This window comes from Diachasma alloeum, unplaced genomic scaffold (genome assembly GCF_001412515.2).
Source record: "Diachasma alloeum isolate Michigan unplaced genomic scaffold, Dall2.0 Dall_scaffold_00276, whole genome shotgun sequence".
Classification (NCBI taxonomy): domain Eukaryota; kingdom Metazoa; phylum Arthropoda; class Insecta; order Hymenoptera; family Braconidae; genus Diachasma; species Diachasma alloeum.
Window position 1 is genome coordinate 1,874,032 of NW_021680415.1, and position 11,785 is coordinate 1,885,816.

Here is an 11,785-nt window from a genome sequence, read left to right on the forward strand (position 1 = left end):
TGCAAGTTTACAATTTAAATTTTCTCATACGTGTAAAATTGCATCAACAATGATAAAAACCTGACCCAAAAATCCAAGTGAAACTGATTAATTTATTAACAACATTACATCCGCGTATATAAAATAGTTTTCACATTTCCATCCCTGTAAGCATGGAAAACTCAATAACTCCCCCACCTCTCCGCTTAAAAGCTGAATGCCTCATAGACATTAGCCCCAAACGACTTGAGCATCTCGTCCATGATGAGCCTCTGCAGCCAGTCCGTGGGTATATCATTCTGAGTGGGTGCATCTGGCACCTGTCCATTGACAATAGGAATGATCTTCGCCATGGGCATGGTAATTTTATTGACATCTAAAAACCCATACTTCCCCTCCAACTCCTTAAGACCGGACATTCCATTCTTCTCAAAAGGAATTTCAATGAAATACTCCGATATTTTATCAACCAAAGCAACAAATCCAGTCCTGATATTGGATTGCATGAGGCTCTGCAGCTCCTCAGTCTCCAGAAGATCCAGCGTCTCAATAACAATCTTCTTAAGCAGTGGATCATTTTCCTCCTCGACATTAGGTGGTAGCATATAGCTCGTGAGCCTCTTGACTGGATTGCAGGCATCATCAGCGAGAACAGTGGACATAATGGCTAGATAAATCTGCTCCAAATCCCTGATGCTCAACTTATCAGTCAGTTTGATAGAACTAACTGTCTCATCCACTTTCCTCTCAATGAAGGCACTCAGCCTCTGGATTCCTTCGTCAATGAAGTAGCTGCACAGTGTCAGGTACTTCTGCTGTAGCTCCTCACTCAAATGTCCAGTGTCCAGAGTCTTCTGTGAATTCTTGAACATGTACGCCCCCATGAGATTCAGCTGCACCCTGAGAGTCGCCACCAGCATTGTATTGGCGTATATTACAGTAGCTGAACGAGCTATCGAGAAGACCTTCAGCTTGTTCCAGGCTGTTATTTTATCAGCGGAGCCATCTCGAAGCTCATTCACCACCTTCTCTGTATCCAGGGACTTTATCACTGAATTTCTGACGCACACCGCCAGATTTATTATCGTCTGGTTGCAGGATCTCTCGGTACTCTCAAAGTGCTGACTCCTCCTCGATCTCTGCAGCAACTCCTGCACCTCCTTCTGCTTCCATTCCAGGAGCTTCTGTTTACTGCATCTCCATAGGACCACAGCACTGCCCACAATTATTCCACTGACTATGAATTTACGTCTGTGATTGCTCAAGAATCTTCGCAAACTTGAGAACATGGTGGAACTCTTCTGAGGCACTCTCTTGACCCATTAACTAACTCTAGTCTTAACATTAATTTGTTTCGTGGGACTTGTTTTTTTTTCTCTAGTCGGACTCGAAGGAGGCGGACTGGGCGACTTTCTCAAGACGATTTGTTATGTAGTTTGTTGTGTCGATGAAGCGTTCGATGCAATTAACGAGGCACCTCTCGGTTTTTGATTCTAGACGGGGTGTTGGACGGTCAACGCAAGTGTCCCAACAGATTTCTGTCAGGCCATGGACTAGACCCTGGAATCAATTTTTTTTTCGACTATTGATTATGTTGGATTTTGGGGCTATGACAGCTACAATTCTTCGTCGAATTGTCGTCAGGGAGGGCTTATATTTAGACTGGCAGATAAGAAAACGATAATATGGCGACATGTTTTGGTCGTTAAAAAATGTTGAATGAAATCACTGCAGTCAGAATTTTGACTCGAGTAAGAATTTGTTGACATGATCAATTGTCAATATGTCGACTATTTGTCGTTAATGTGTCGATGATTTGTCGTTAATATGTCGACTATTTGTTGTCAACAAGAGAATGGTTTATGTCGTCAATGTATCGATGATTTGTCGTTAATATGTCGACTATTTTTCGTCAACATGTCAATTGTTTATCGTCAATGTGTCGATGATTTGTCGTCAATATGTTGGTGGCTTGTCGCTAATATGTCGACGATGTGTCGTCAATATGCCAGCACATTATCTTCAGAATGTCGACGAATAATTCACTGTCGACAACATGTTACATTATCGACAACATATAATTTAAAGATTGTAACCCCGTTATCGAATTGTCGAAAATATGTCAACGATTTGTCGAAGGATTGTCGACAAATAGTTGGCAACATTTTATTTCAATTCTTCTACAAATTCCAGTTGATGAATTATGAAATTCAAATCACTGGGACATGACCATTGAAAAATTGTTTCTAAATGTATTTCTCAAAATTTGCTATTTCAGATTATGTAACTATTATTTCTGCTGGGTTAGAATAATGGGATTGTCAATTAGCTTAATTTGACATTGATGAACTAACCTGAAACTTTTGATTGGCAGATACAACGTCGATGAATTGTTTCAATTGCAAATCAGCAATTTCCTTGGATCCATCGGTATTGAAACTCATATTTTTCTCTCTCTGAGGGGATCAACATTTCAATAATCGGTTAATCAAGGGTAATGCGTAAGGCACGTGAAATTATGATTTTTTTTAATGTTTATGAGACAGGGGGAGAGGGGAATAACCTTATTCCTTATCAGGTGCAACACAAATGAATTATTTTTCGTTCTCTATCGGAGTACAGGCCTCACTGCGAGGACTCTCCTCAATCACCACAACTTGTCGTGGACTTTGCCACTACTTGAACGGTACTTCGTGATTAACCAATGTACACATGTGGAAATATACTACGTAATTGCACTCGGCGATGACTTGAGTTGGTAAAAATCCCCACGAACTGTCAAGATACTTGCGAGATATTATCCTAATGTGTAAGTTCCTTTAGGAATCAATAAACATGGGTCATAACCTCAAAAAAATCTATGATTTCGTCATTTTTAATTTTGATTGCAATCACATGCGAATGATATCATGCCAATTTTTATCATTTCTTATATTTGTGAATGGGTAAATACCTCTGCTGAAGGTCAACCCCGCTATTTATCACTTTTTCGTTGTGTCGTGACCTTTATAACAAATAAACACGTAAATAAACAACACTTGCGCATTTGTGTGCGCATGTAGAGACGAGCGATGCGAGGGTTATCGATTATTCTGAATATCGATGTTTCAGTGTCCGACAACCGGTAATCGATATTGAATAAAAAATTTTGTCGCGAAATTCTACTGAATTTCTGTTGGAATTTTATGAGAATTCTATTGGATTTCTACTAAAATTTTATTGAAAAAAATTTGTTTGTGCCAGTTTTATTGAAATTTATAACTTTGTCTCGTATTTTTCAATAAATATTTTTTGATCGACAAAAGTTTATAGATATTGATTTTTCTGTAGAACTTATTCTATTGGAATTATTTCAGAAAAAACCTTTGGGTTTGAATTTCCAAGTTTTTTTTCTTCAATTTTATTACCCCCGAGAATTTTTATAGAATTAATTAATAGAATTTTATCAAAACTCCGCTAGAATTTTTATAGACTTGCAAGAGAATTTTCATCATTTCTATTTGTTATGTCTTTCATAATAAACAACAACTACAGATTTTTTTCTATAAACAAAAATATTCTATTTAAAAACGCATGAAAAAGTTGCATAATTTTCAATAGAATCGACGCCAGAAACAACTGAAATCTTTCAATAAAATTCGTGTAGTTTTTCTAAGAAATAATTTCGCACGCGTAAATCTTCTCGGAAAATACGATTCAATTAATTTTTGTAAATTTCAAATACAAACGATTTTCAACATTTCTTCCATCGATGCTTTCACCATCGAAATTTTAACCCGCGATATATCAGCTAGTCGATTCGAGCCATCGATACTTTTTCAACATTGAAAATTTCACGAGACGTTCGCACGACACGTTCGGCTCGCTTCGGTCCATATCGCCAGTTTTCCATACTTGTCTGTGCACGCATTGTCAGGGGGGGTTGAACACCGTAACCACTGGGCTACACGGTGTAGCCTATTACCAAATAATAGATACCTAGAATAACAAAATACCCAGTAGACAAATAAAATCCTTCAAAAATGTGGAAATTCGTAAGCCGGGGAATTCGCGAGTCCATCGAGCGTCGTGCATGCCGCACCAACGTCTACTCCCAACCGACAGCTGATGAATGCAATGGTAGTGAAGCTAAAGCCACAGCTAACGTTAATAAATCGAGTCTGACGAGCTGTCGTAACACCAGTGGTTTCTGTGGTTTTTTCAATTATCGAGGTACCAAGGACAAGAAGAGTGGTCCACACTGGAGTGCAGATAGGACACTCTTTGATGTAATTGGATGGGTACAGTATCAGTTGAAGACAATTGTTGTAACTGGTGACAGGACTGTTTAACACAACAAAATCAATACGAGAATAATAAGTACTAAATTTGGCATCAAAGCCTGGCTACCACTACACTGATAGAACACATTATTTTTATTGAGATGTTTCTTCCTTGAAACAAGTATTACATACTTGAAGCAACTTCAAATAAATAAGATCTTACAGTGCAGATCAATTATCTCTTCTTGAGATACATTTACTTGAATCAAATAAAACAGTCCTTGGCGTCAAGTCACATGTATTCACCACAAAAATGGAAAAGTTCTATTTTTTTTTAACCTAATGTAATCTCCAGTCGAGAAATTTTCTACTCTCATGAAGTGATAAAAAATTCGTACCTAGGAGATGATTACATTGAGGAATTAATTGAATGTTGTTTTTTCGAGAGAAGCCGATGTTTAAATTGATCTTTCCGTACATCACATTGAACGAAATTTGTGATATCCAAGTTTGTGTTGAATTACCGTAATCTGTGATTCTGTTATTGCAAACTACTGCGATTTTTTTTAGTCAATAAATATAAACTTCTTTCAACTCAACGACATCTTTCTACAATCTCAAAGTTTTTTCCGCGTAACAATATTCATCCTGATTCGACATACGAAATGCTCACTTCAATTATAATTTCCTTGGAACAACGTATGATCGCGTTGATTGAGATAACAACGTATTTAGTCATGAGAATAATTTTGATTTTTGAGTAAACCAACGGATTTCTGGAGTTGGCAAACTTTTGGCTAGAAAAAAATTAAATGCTCTCATTATTGCGACAAATAAAACGAACTTCAATTCTAGAGAAGTTCGATTTCTCCCAATCAAATGTATCTCAAGAAGAGATAACTAGTATCTACTATGAAATCATGTTTATTTGAAAATTAACAACCAAATGATATTTGATTCGAATAAATTCTCCGGTACTCCGATGGAAAAGTGTGAAGTTTCATGAAGAAAATATTTTCTTCTGAAATTTTCCCTATTTAATCATATATTAATTTTTTTTGCCGTAAAGAGGGTCCAGCGGAGGTTAAAATTGTTAAAAACTCCTATTGTTAGTGTATATCACATAAATGTCACCAGAATCATATAACAGTATTTATATGATACTTGATATGTGAATATCAGCAGAGTCCAACATCGCAGATAATGATTTCTGTGTTGAATATTCATGGAGACGTAACTAGTCCCGTGTCCATATCAACTCTCAACATTTTGTTTAATGCGTTTCAGTCTAGCATCTTGGCCATCGGCTGGGCAATTTGCCAGACCCCATGCATCAGAAAGCACATTTTCGAGAGGAATAGAAATGACAAGTGTGCGTACAGAATTTTGAAGTGCCCGAAGACACAAGTGTCTTATCTGGTGAAACATGCACTCAGTTTGCAACCGAAACATGTCCTCCCAGTCACCAATTGCGTTGGGAGTGATGGGGGATTTGGACACGAGAGCGAGGGGAACTGGGAGCAGAGACGTTACGGTCCTATCACTGCTGAAGAGGTAAACATGTTCATTATAAAGAAATAAATGGGAAAATTAACGCTTTTTATGAGAAATTCTATTGAATTTATGTTGGAACTCTATTAGAATTCTACTGGAGGTTTATTGAAACTCCATTTATGCCCAAGAATTGCTATAAAAAAAACAAGACCTTGTAAAAAAATTGATCGGAAAATCTAGCGCTTTCTCTGAGAAATTTCATTGAATTTCGCATTGAAATATATTAGAATTCAACTGGAGTTTTATGCAAATTTTATCAAAGAATACCATTTTTTCGCCGATTCTATTGAAAATTATAAAATTTTGTCGTGAGTTTTTAAAATATAGATTTTTTTAAATAAATATCCAGAGATCGTTTTTATAGTAAATGAATTTCCATAAAAAAATATCTCTTGACTTTCACTGAGATGTAAAATCTCCACTTCTATTAGGTTTCACCAGTTCACCATTTTCAAATGTAATTCTCAAAATATAAAATGGTTAATTTCTAAAAAAATCTTTTTATATTAATGGTCTTATGGCTCTGAATGTAATTCATTATGAGGATGATTAGATGTATTCAACAGAATGAGAAGCTGATTTGTTCTCTCAAGTTTCACTATTCCCCTATTCAATTATCTAGGTAATCATCTCCATTTTGACCATGTTGTGTTTATCCTGCGTCAATAGGCACTGGGAGCAGCACGCGACGAGTACACTCGAACACACCGAGTAGTGATGGGCGAATTCGAGCTTCGTTATGGAATAAAAGCGCTCGAGGAACATCGATACAACGACGCGATGGAGCATTTTCTCGTTGGAGCACAACTCAAGTCACCAGGGAGCATGTTCAACTTGGGACTGTGCTATGAGTTGGGTATTGGCACGAGGATGGACCCAGTGAAGGTAAAATAACGTGAAGAATCGTTACAATTTGCAGCCCAATGTTCGAACTATTCACTATTCTAACACGACGCTCTACCCTATTTATGAATTCAATTACGTATGAACATAATTACAAATGAAAGAAATCCAAAGAAAAACTTCCCGCTTTCTTTAAGAAATTCTAGTGAATATTTCTAGTAATTTTATTAAAATTCTGTGGAGTTCTATTGGAATTATTCTATTCAATAATTTATTGGATTTTTGCGCACTTTCTATTGAAGATAAGTCAACTTTACAATATCATTTTGATAGATTTTTTTCTGCAAATCTATGGAAAAACGCACGACAATAGAATTTCGTTTATTGAATTCCAACAGAACTGTTGTTTCATTTTTAATAATATACTTATAATAATAAAATTTATTGATATAAATTTCCAAATTTCCATTGAAAATAGGCAAAAAACTACAACTTCCAATAGTCGTCCGTTAGAATTTAAATAAAATTCCAATAGAATTTTCCAACCCGCAAATGCCTCAGGTTTTCCCAAATTTGCAGATGCCATTTCTTCCCAGATATCACCTCATTGTTCTACAATTCCACCATAAAAATCGAATCCCTGCATCCAATGCGAGAAAACTAATAATCAAAATATTTCAGGCTGTGAAATACTACCGAAGTGCAGCTGAAAATGGTCACGCAGGTGCCATGTACAACCTCGGTGTCTTCCACGCCCAAGGAAGGGGTGGTCTTCCCATAAACCTAGCCGAGGCACGTGAATTATTCACAAAAGCAGCGAGTCTGGGTCAAGTGGAGGCTCAAGATGCTCTGAAACTCGACACAAGGCTGACTAGAGGAAAATCAAGGGACGAAACCACTACTAACGCCTCCACTGGTGTCTCGTCAATGGATCTACCATCAAAGTCAGAGGACTACTGTCCCTACAAACCCAACGATCCCTTCGCAGGCATCCCAGACCTCCCCAATAGCTCGTTGGAGAGCAGTTACGACTCGTTGTACGACAGCAGCAGAATGAAAAATCCAACCGAATCCTTTCTCGACTTCCTGGGGCTCCAGTCTAACAAAGTCCTCATGGAATCTGCTAATTGAGTGATACCTCTCGTACTTATTTGCCATAACTCGAAGTACTGTTATTTTTTGACTAGTCTAGGACGACGAGTTGCTGTGCAACTGTTGAGATAATAACAAAACTGTATATAATGTATATAAAAAGTTTCTGTAAATAGTGATATTTTGTTTCTAATAAATAGAGATGACATTTTTTTGAAAAACAATCGTCACAATGGATTCACCCTTCACTTCTTTCTCGTTTAGTTATTTCAAAGTTTTCTCACTGAATGAATTGTCAGAAAATTCAACTCACAATTGAAACTGTTTTAATAAAAATAAACAAGGAGATAGGATCTTTGAAAATCAATAATAGAGCAACGTTGCATCATTTTTTGAGAGAAATATCTTCATCATCAATTATTACACCCAAGCATGACAACACATGATAAAATATAATACAGAAATCTAAGAACTCTCAGAAATTGTATTGAAATACCAGGTTTTTGCACCAAGTCTATCATAAATTATGCACATGTATTTTCCAATCGATATTTTTTGATAGAAAAAGTCTACAAATGGTGATTTTTCTATATAACCAATTCTATATAACCAATTTTTTCTATGAGAATTTTTGGGAATGAATTCTCCAAGTTATTTTTCTTCAATTTTATTATGAGAAGTGAATAAAAATACAGCAGAAAATGCTTGGAAAATGCCCAAGAATTTCCGTAGAATAATAAAGATCTACTCCGTAATCAACAACCGAATGGGCGCAAATACCGATAGAATTATTTAATCGAACGTTAACAGAACTCCACGGGTACAGAGCACGTTGGAGCCGCGTGGTACTGCCCAGATTTGAACATTAAGAAATCCATTAAATTAAAAAAAGAAATGTCAGTCTTTACGTCCCAATGTAGCATTAAACCGTGTATTGAACATAACATTAGAACACCCAAAAATAAACTTTCTCATTCTCTCAGACTCCCTGAGCACACTTCAGGGCTTAGAATCAGTGAAATTCTCCGCGAAAACTAATGTTTACATCCTTGAAATAGAAAGGAAATTTTCCAAATTTCACAATGACGACAGGGATCATGGTAAAATCACGTATCCCTGGATACCTGTTCACGTAGGGTTCGAAGGGAATGAGACGACGGATGTGTCCGCAAAAAACGCAAACAGCGATGAGAATACGGTATACCGCACACGTATACTTTAAACTAATAAAATGAAAAAAACAGAACTCCAGTAGAATTCCCGACTCACTTAGAGTGACGTCGTAGGGCCTCATGCCTTTCGTATAAAGAAATTAGGAGAAAGAGCAGTTCTTTCATTTTATTTTTCTTAAAATTCCTTATTATTTGGTTAATCAACACTGAGAGTACACCGAGAGAAAAACAAACACGTAAAACAAGTCTTGTTTGGGCCCACAAAATCGCTAGTTGAAAATTGCCAAAAAAGAATTTGTTTGTTTCGAATTTGAAAGTCTCAAACATGAATAATTGTTCTGCTTTCTACAGCAACGAAATATTTGGCTCAAGGGGGGGATAATTCACACCAGACGGTGCCTTTTCAGGATGAAAATATCTCATGCAGAGGAAAATTTAACAACAAATATTTTATCTCTAAGTTACAAGATTGCTATCATATCATTATTATTGTTTCATTTAAGGGTTCATTTCTTGTCTGTGATTATTAGACAGCCGAAACGGAAAACTACTATGCCTTGTTTCGCATAAAACAAAGATTTTTCGGGAGCAAAATACGTATGAGAGTATCGAATAAGGACGGAGTAGTGCTAGAAAGAACATTTCTTGCGTGTACAAAGAATGCAATTTTTTTCAACTACTAAATCTATTTTTGTGACAAAAATTTTTCATTCCAACGCACTCTCTGCACGTTTGGCACAAAAAATCCTTTTTTGATAATTTTCAAAAAACCATTTTCTCGGCAACAAGTAAGACTTGTTTGAGAACATTGTCATTTTTCTCTCAGTGTATGATTGATTTACGTAACACCCCCTTAAAATTTCCAATTGACATTCCTTAACATCTCCGCGTAGGTGAGTAACATCCTATGCTCAGCATAAAGTTCCAAGCTCTCATTGATATCCATCCACTGAACTTGACACGCATCATCCCCAGCACTGAGGTGGATTGAATTAAAGGCAGTACCATCGTTATCATGAAAATTCACAGCAGTCGTTTCGATCCAGGCGTTATCAGTGTTCCTAGGATCATCGATGTACCCTTTATACACAACATCACCTCTCTTGAATAATTCATTAATTTTACGCTTGATCGTCATCACTGTGGATTGACTTTCCCTCGCGAGGGAGTTCAGGGCCTCCTCCATGAACTCTCGCTTCAGTGTGTTCTCAACTGGCTCTCCAGGGTCCACCATTCCCCCTGGTAGCGCCCACTGCTTTGTGTCTCTCCTCTGTATGGCAACGAATTGGAGAATGTCGTCGTCCTTTGGCTGTGAATTCTCTTCGGGCTCCGTCCAAGTTAGGGATTTAGGCTTCCATCGGGTAATTATGGGATCTGCTGCGTGATTTGGACCCCAACGACCTAGCACTCCTCGTCCAGTGATCCCTGTGCGTCCGAAGGGGTTAATCGGTCGTCCATCATCGGATATAACGTAGGAGAAGACGCCTTTGCCTCGACCGTAGCATTGACGGTCGATAGGCCCTGAGCAGCGATATTTTTATATTATTCTGATATTTTTATATGTATATTTTAATGAATATTCTTTTCATTTTGGTATTTGAAGAGCATTCTTCATTGAAAATGTAACAGAATATAAAAACTTGACGCCTTCTTGAAGAAATTCTTAGGCATGAATTCTCCATTTTTTCGGCAGTAGTTTCAATTTTTCTTTGGCTTTATTATTTTTTTTCTATAAAGTTCAGGAAAAATAAGTTGAAAAATTGATGTGCAAGAATTTTTAGAAAAGAAAATTTCAGAATTTCTTATAGAAAATCAACAAGTTGAAACTTTTTCCTGTTAAAACATATTCATTGAAAAATGCAAGTTTATTTTTCTTCGATTTTATCAGCGGAAAAAACTTGGAAAATTTGTGCTTAAGAATTTCAATAGAAAAACCAAAATGTATTGAATTTTTCGTATGAATTATCTCTTATGCAAAACAAGACAAATGAGCGAGCGTAGAGACATAGGACTTTCCAAGGATATGGACGATTATTTGTTAAAAAATATTAATTATCGTGATAAATACAGGTGAATTGTAATTTGCAAGTTTTTACTTTCTGATATCTAATTTAAAACATCGCATCTTTACACTCATTTCAGCAGAAATATTGGACTAACGAATGTGTTCACCTTATAAAATTTTTTCATACGAGGAATCATCATGCTTAGACAGCTACATCATCGACAATTCTTACCGTCCAGTGAATTCCACTGGGGCTTGAACGAGGGATCCGAGATATCAGGATCTGCCCAGGGTTTTCCATCAACAGTTGGAGATGTGTATTCTACAGGTGCATACTCAGGCCAGTTTATACACTCTATCTTTCTACCATAGGCGATTTTCGCCGTAGGTGTCCAACCAACAAAATCATCCGGTACCGGAAATCGTTTGACCATTGTTGTGGCGTAAAAACCATTCCTGCAGAGGTAATGACACCACTGTAACTCTGGCCATTTCCTCCATGTCCTGGGCATGTCGTGCTTCCACGTGGACGAGCCTCCAGTGTTCACGATTTACGGAAGGGAAAATTTTGTTTTACACATCACAAGACTGTCTTCTTCAATTGTACTGGCACTGACAGAGTGAATGGGGAAGGGGGGGGGGGTCGTTTGTATTCACAGATGTGGACACATACCGTTTTGGAAGATCCGATCAATTAGCCCCTCATGTATAGATATTCCAAATTTTTTTTTTTTCCTCATTGAAGTAGATTTGAAGGAAATTGCGAGCTAATAAAAAACATTTGCTAGTTGGTACTTTTTTTAAAATAAATTTTTGAAAAATCACGCCGGAAAAAAAGGCGTTATCCCCCCTATTTAATTATTTCCAAAAAATTTTAT

The 11,785-nt window shown here is 36.9% G+C and overlaps 3 protein-coding genes across 6 annotated transcripts; 1 reads left to right on the plus strand and 2 right to left on the minus strand.

Moving 5' to 3' along the window:
- Positions 1 to 72: 72 nt before the first annotated feature.
- On the minus strand, positions 73 to 3,039 carry LOC107038007 (peroxisomal biogenesis factor 3). 3 transcript variants are annotated; one of them, XM_015256868.1, is made up of 3 exons: positions 2,933 to 3,039; positions 2,334 to 2,435; positions 73 to 1,539 (listed from the first exon to the last, which is right to left on the minus strand). In XM_015256868.1, the coding sequence occupies exon 3, from the start codon at positions 1,266 to 1,268 to the stop codon at positions 186 to 188; it is 1,083 nt and encodes a 360-aa protein (XP_015112354.1). In that variant the 5' UTR covers positions 1,269 to 1,539; positions 2,334 to 2,435; positions 2,933 to 3,039; the 3' UTR covers positions 73 to 185. The 3 variants fall into 3 exon arrangements, with proteins under 3 accessions (XP_015112354.1, XP_015112356.1, XP_015112355.1); XM_015256870.1 differs by lacking the exon at positions 2,933 to 3,039 and adding an exon at positions 2,543 to 2,804; XM_015256869.1 differs by lacking the exon at positions 2,933 to 3,039 and having other exon boundaries at positions 2,334 to 2,804.
- A 797-nt stretch (positions 3,040 to 3,836) lies between these two features.
- LOC107037961 lies at positions 3,837 to 7,954 on the plus strand. Of its 2 annotated transcripts, none has more exons than XM_015256801.1 (4): positions 3,837 to 4,259; positions 5,529 to 5,795; positions 6,465 to 6,680; positions 7,320 to 7,954. In XM_015256801.1, the coding sequence occupies exons 1-4, from the start codon at positions 4,002 to 4,004 to the stop codon at positions 7,767 to 7,769; spliced, it is 1,191 nt and encodes a 396-aa protein (XP_015112287.1). In that variant the 5' UTR covers positions 3,837 to 4,001; the 3' UTR covers positions 7,770 to 7,954. The 2 variants fall into 2 exon arrangements, with proteins under 2 accessions (XP_015112287.1, XP_015112288.1); XM_015256802.1 differs by having other exon boundaries at positions 3,837 to 4,247.
- Positions 7,955 to 9,672: 1,718 nt separating this feature from the next.
- Positions 9,673 to 11,530, minus strand: LOC107037972 (ADP-ribose pyrophosphatase, mitochondrial). Its single transcript, XM_015256817.1, has 2 exons — positions 11,140 to 11,530; positions 9,673 to 10,423 (listed from the first exon to the last, which is right to left on the minus strand). The coding sequence occupies exons 1-2, from the start codon at positions 11,417 to 11,419 to the stop codon at positions 9,756 to 9,758; spliced, it is 948 nt and encodes a 315-aa protein (XP_015112303.1). The 5' UTR covers positions 11,420 to 11,530; the 3' UTR covers positions 9,673 to 9,755.
- Between the last annotated feature and the right edge of the window lie 255 nt (positions 11,531 to 11,785).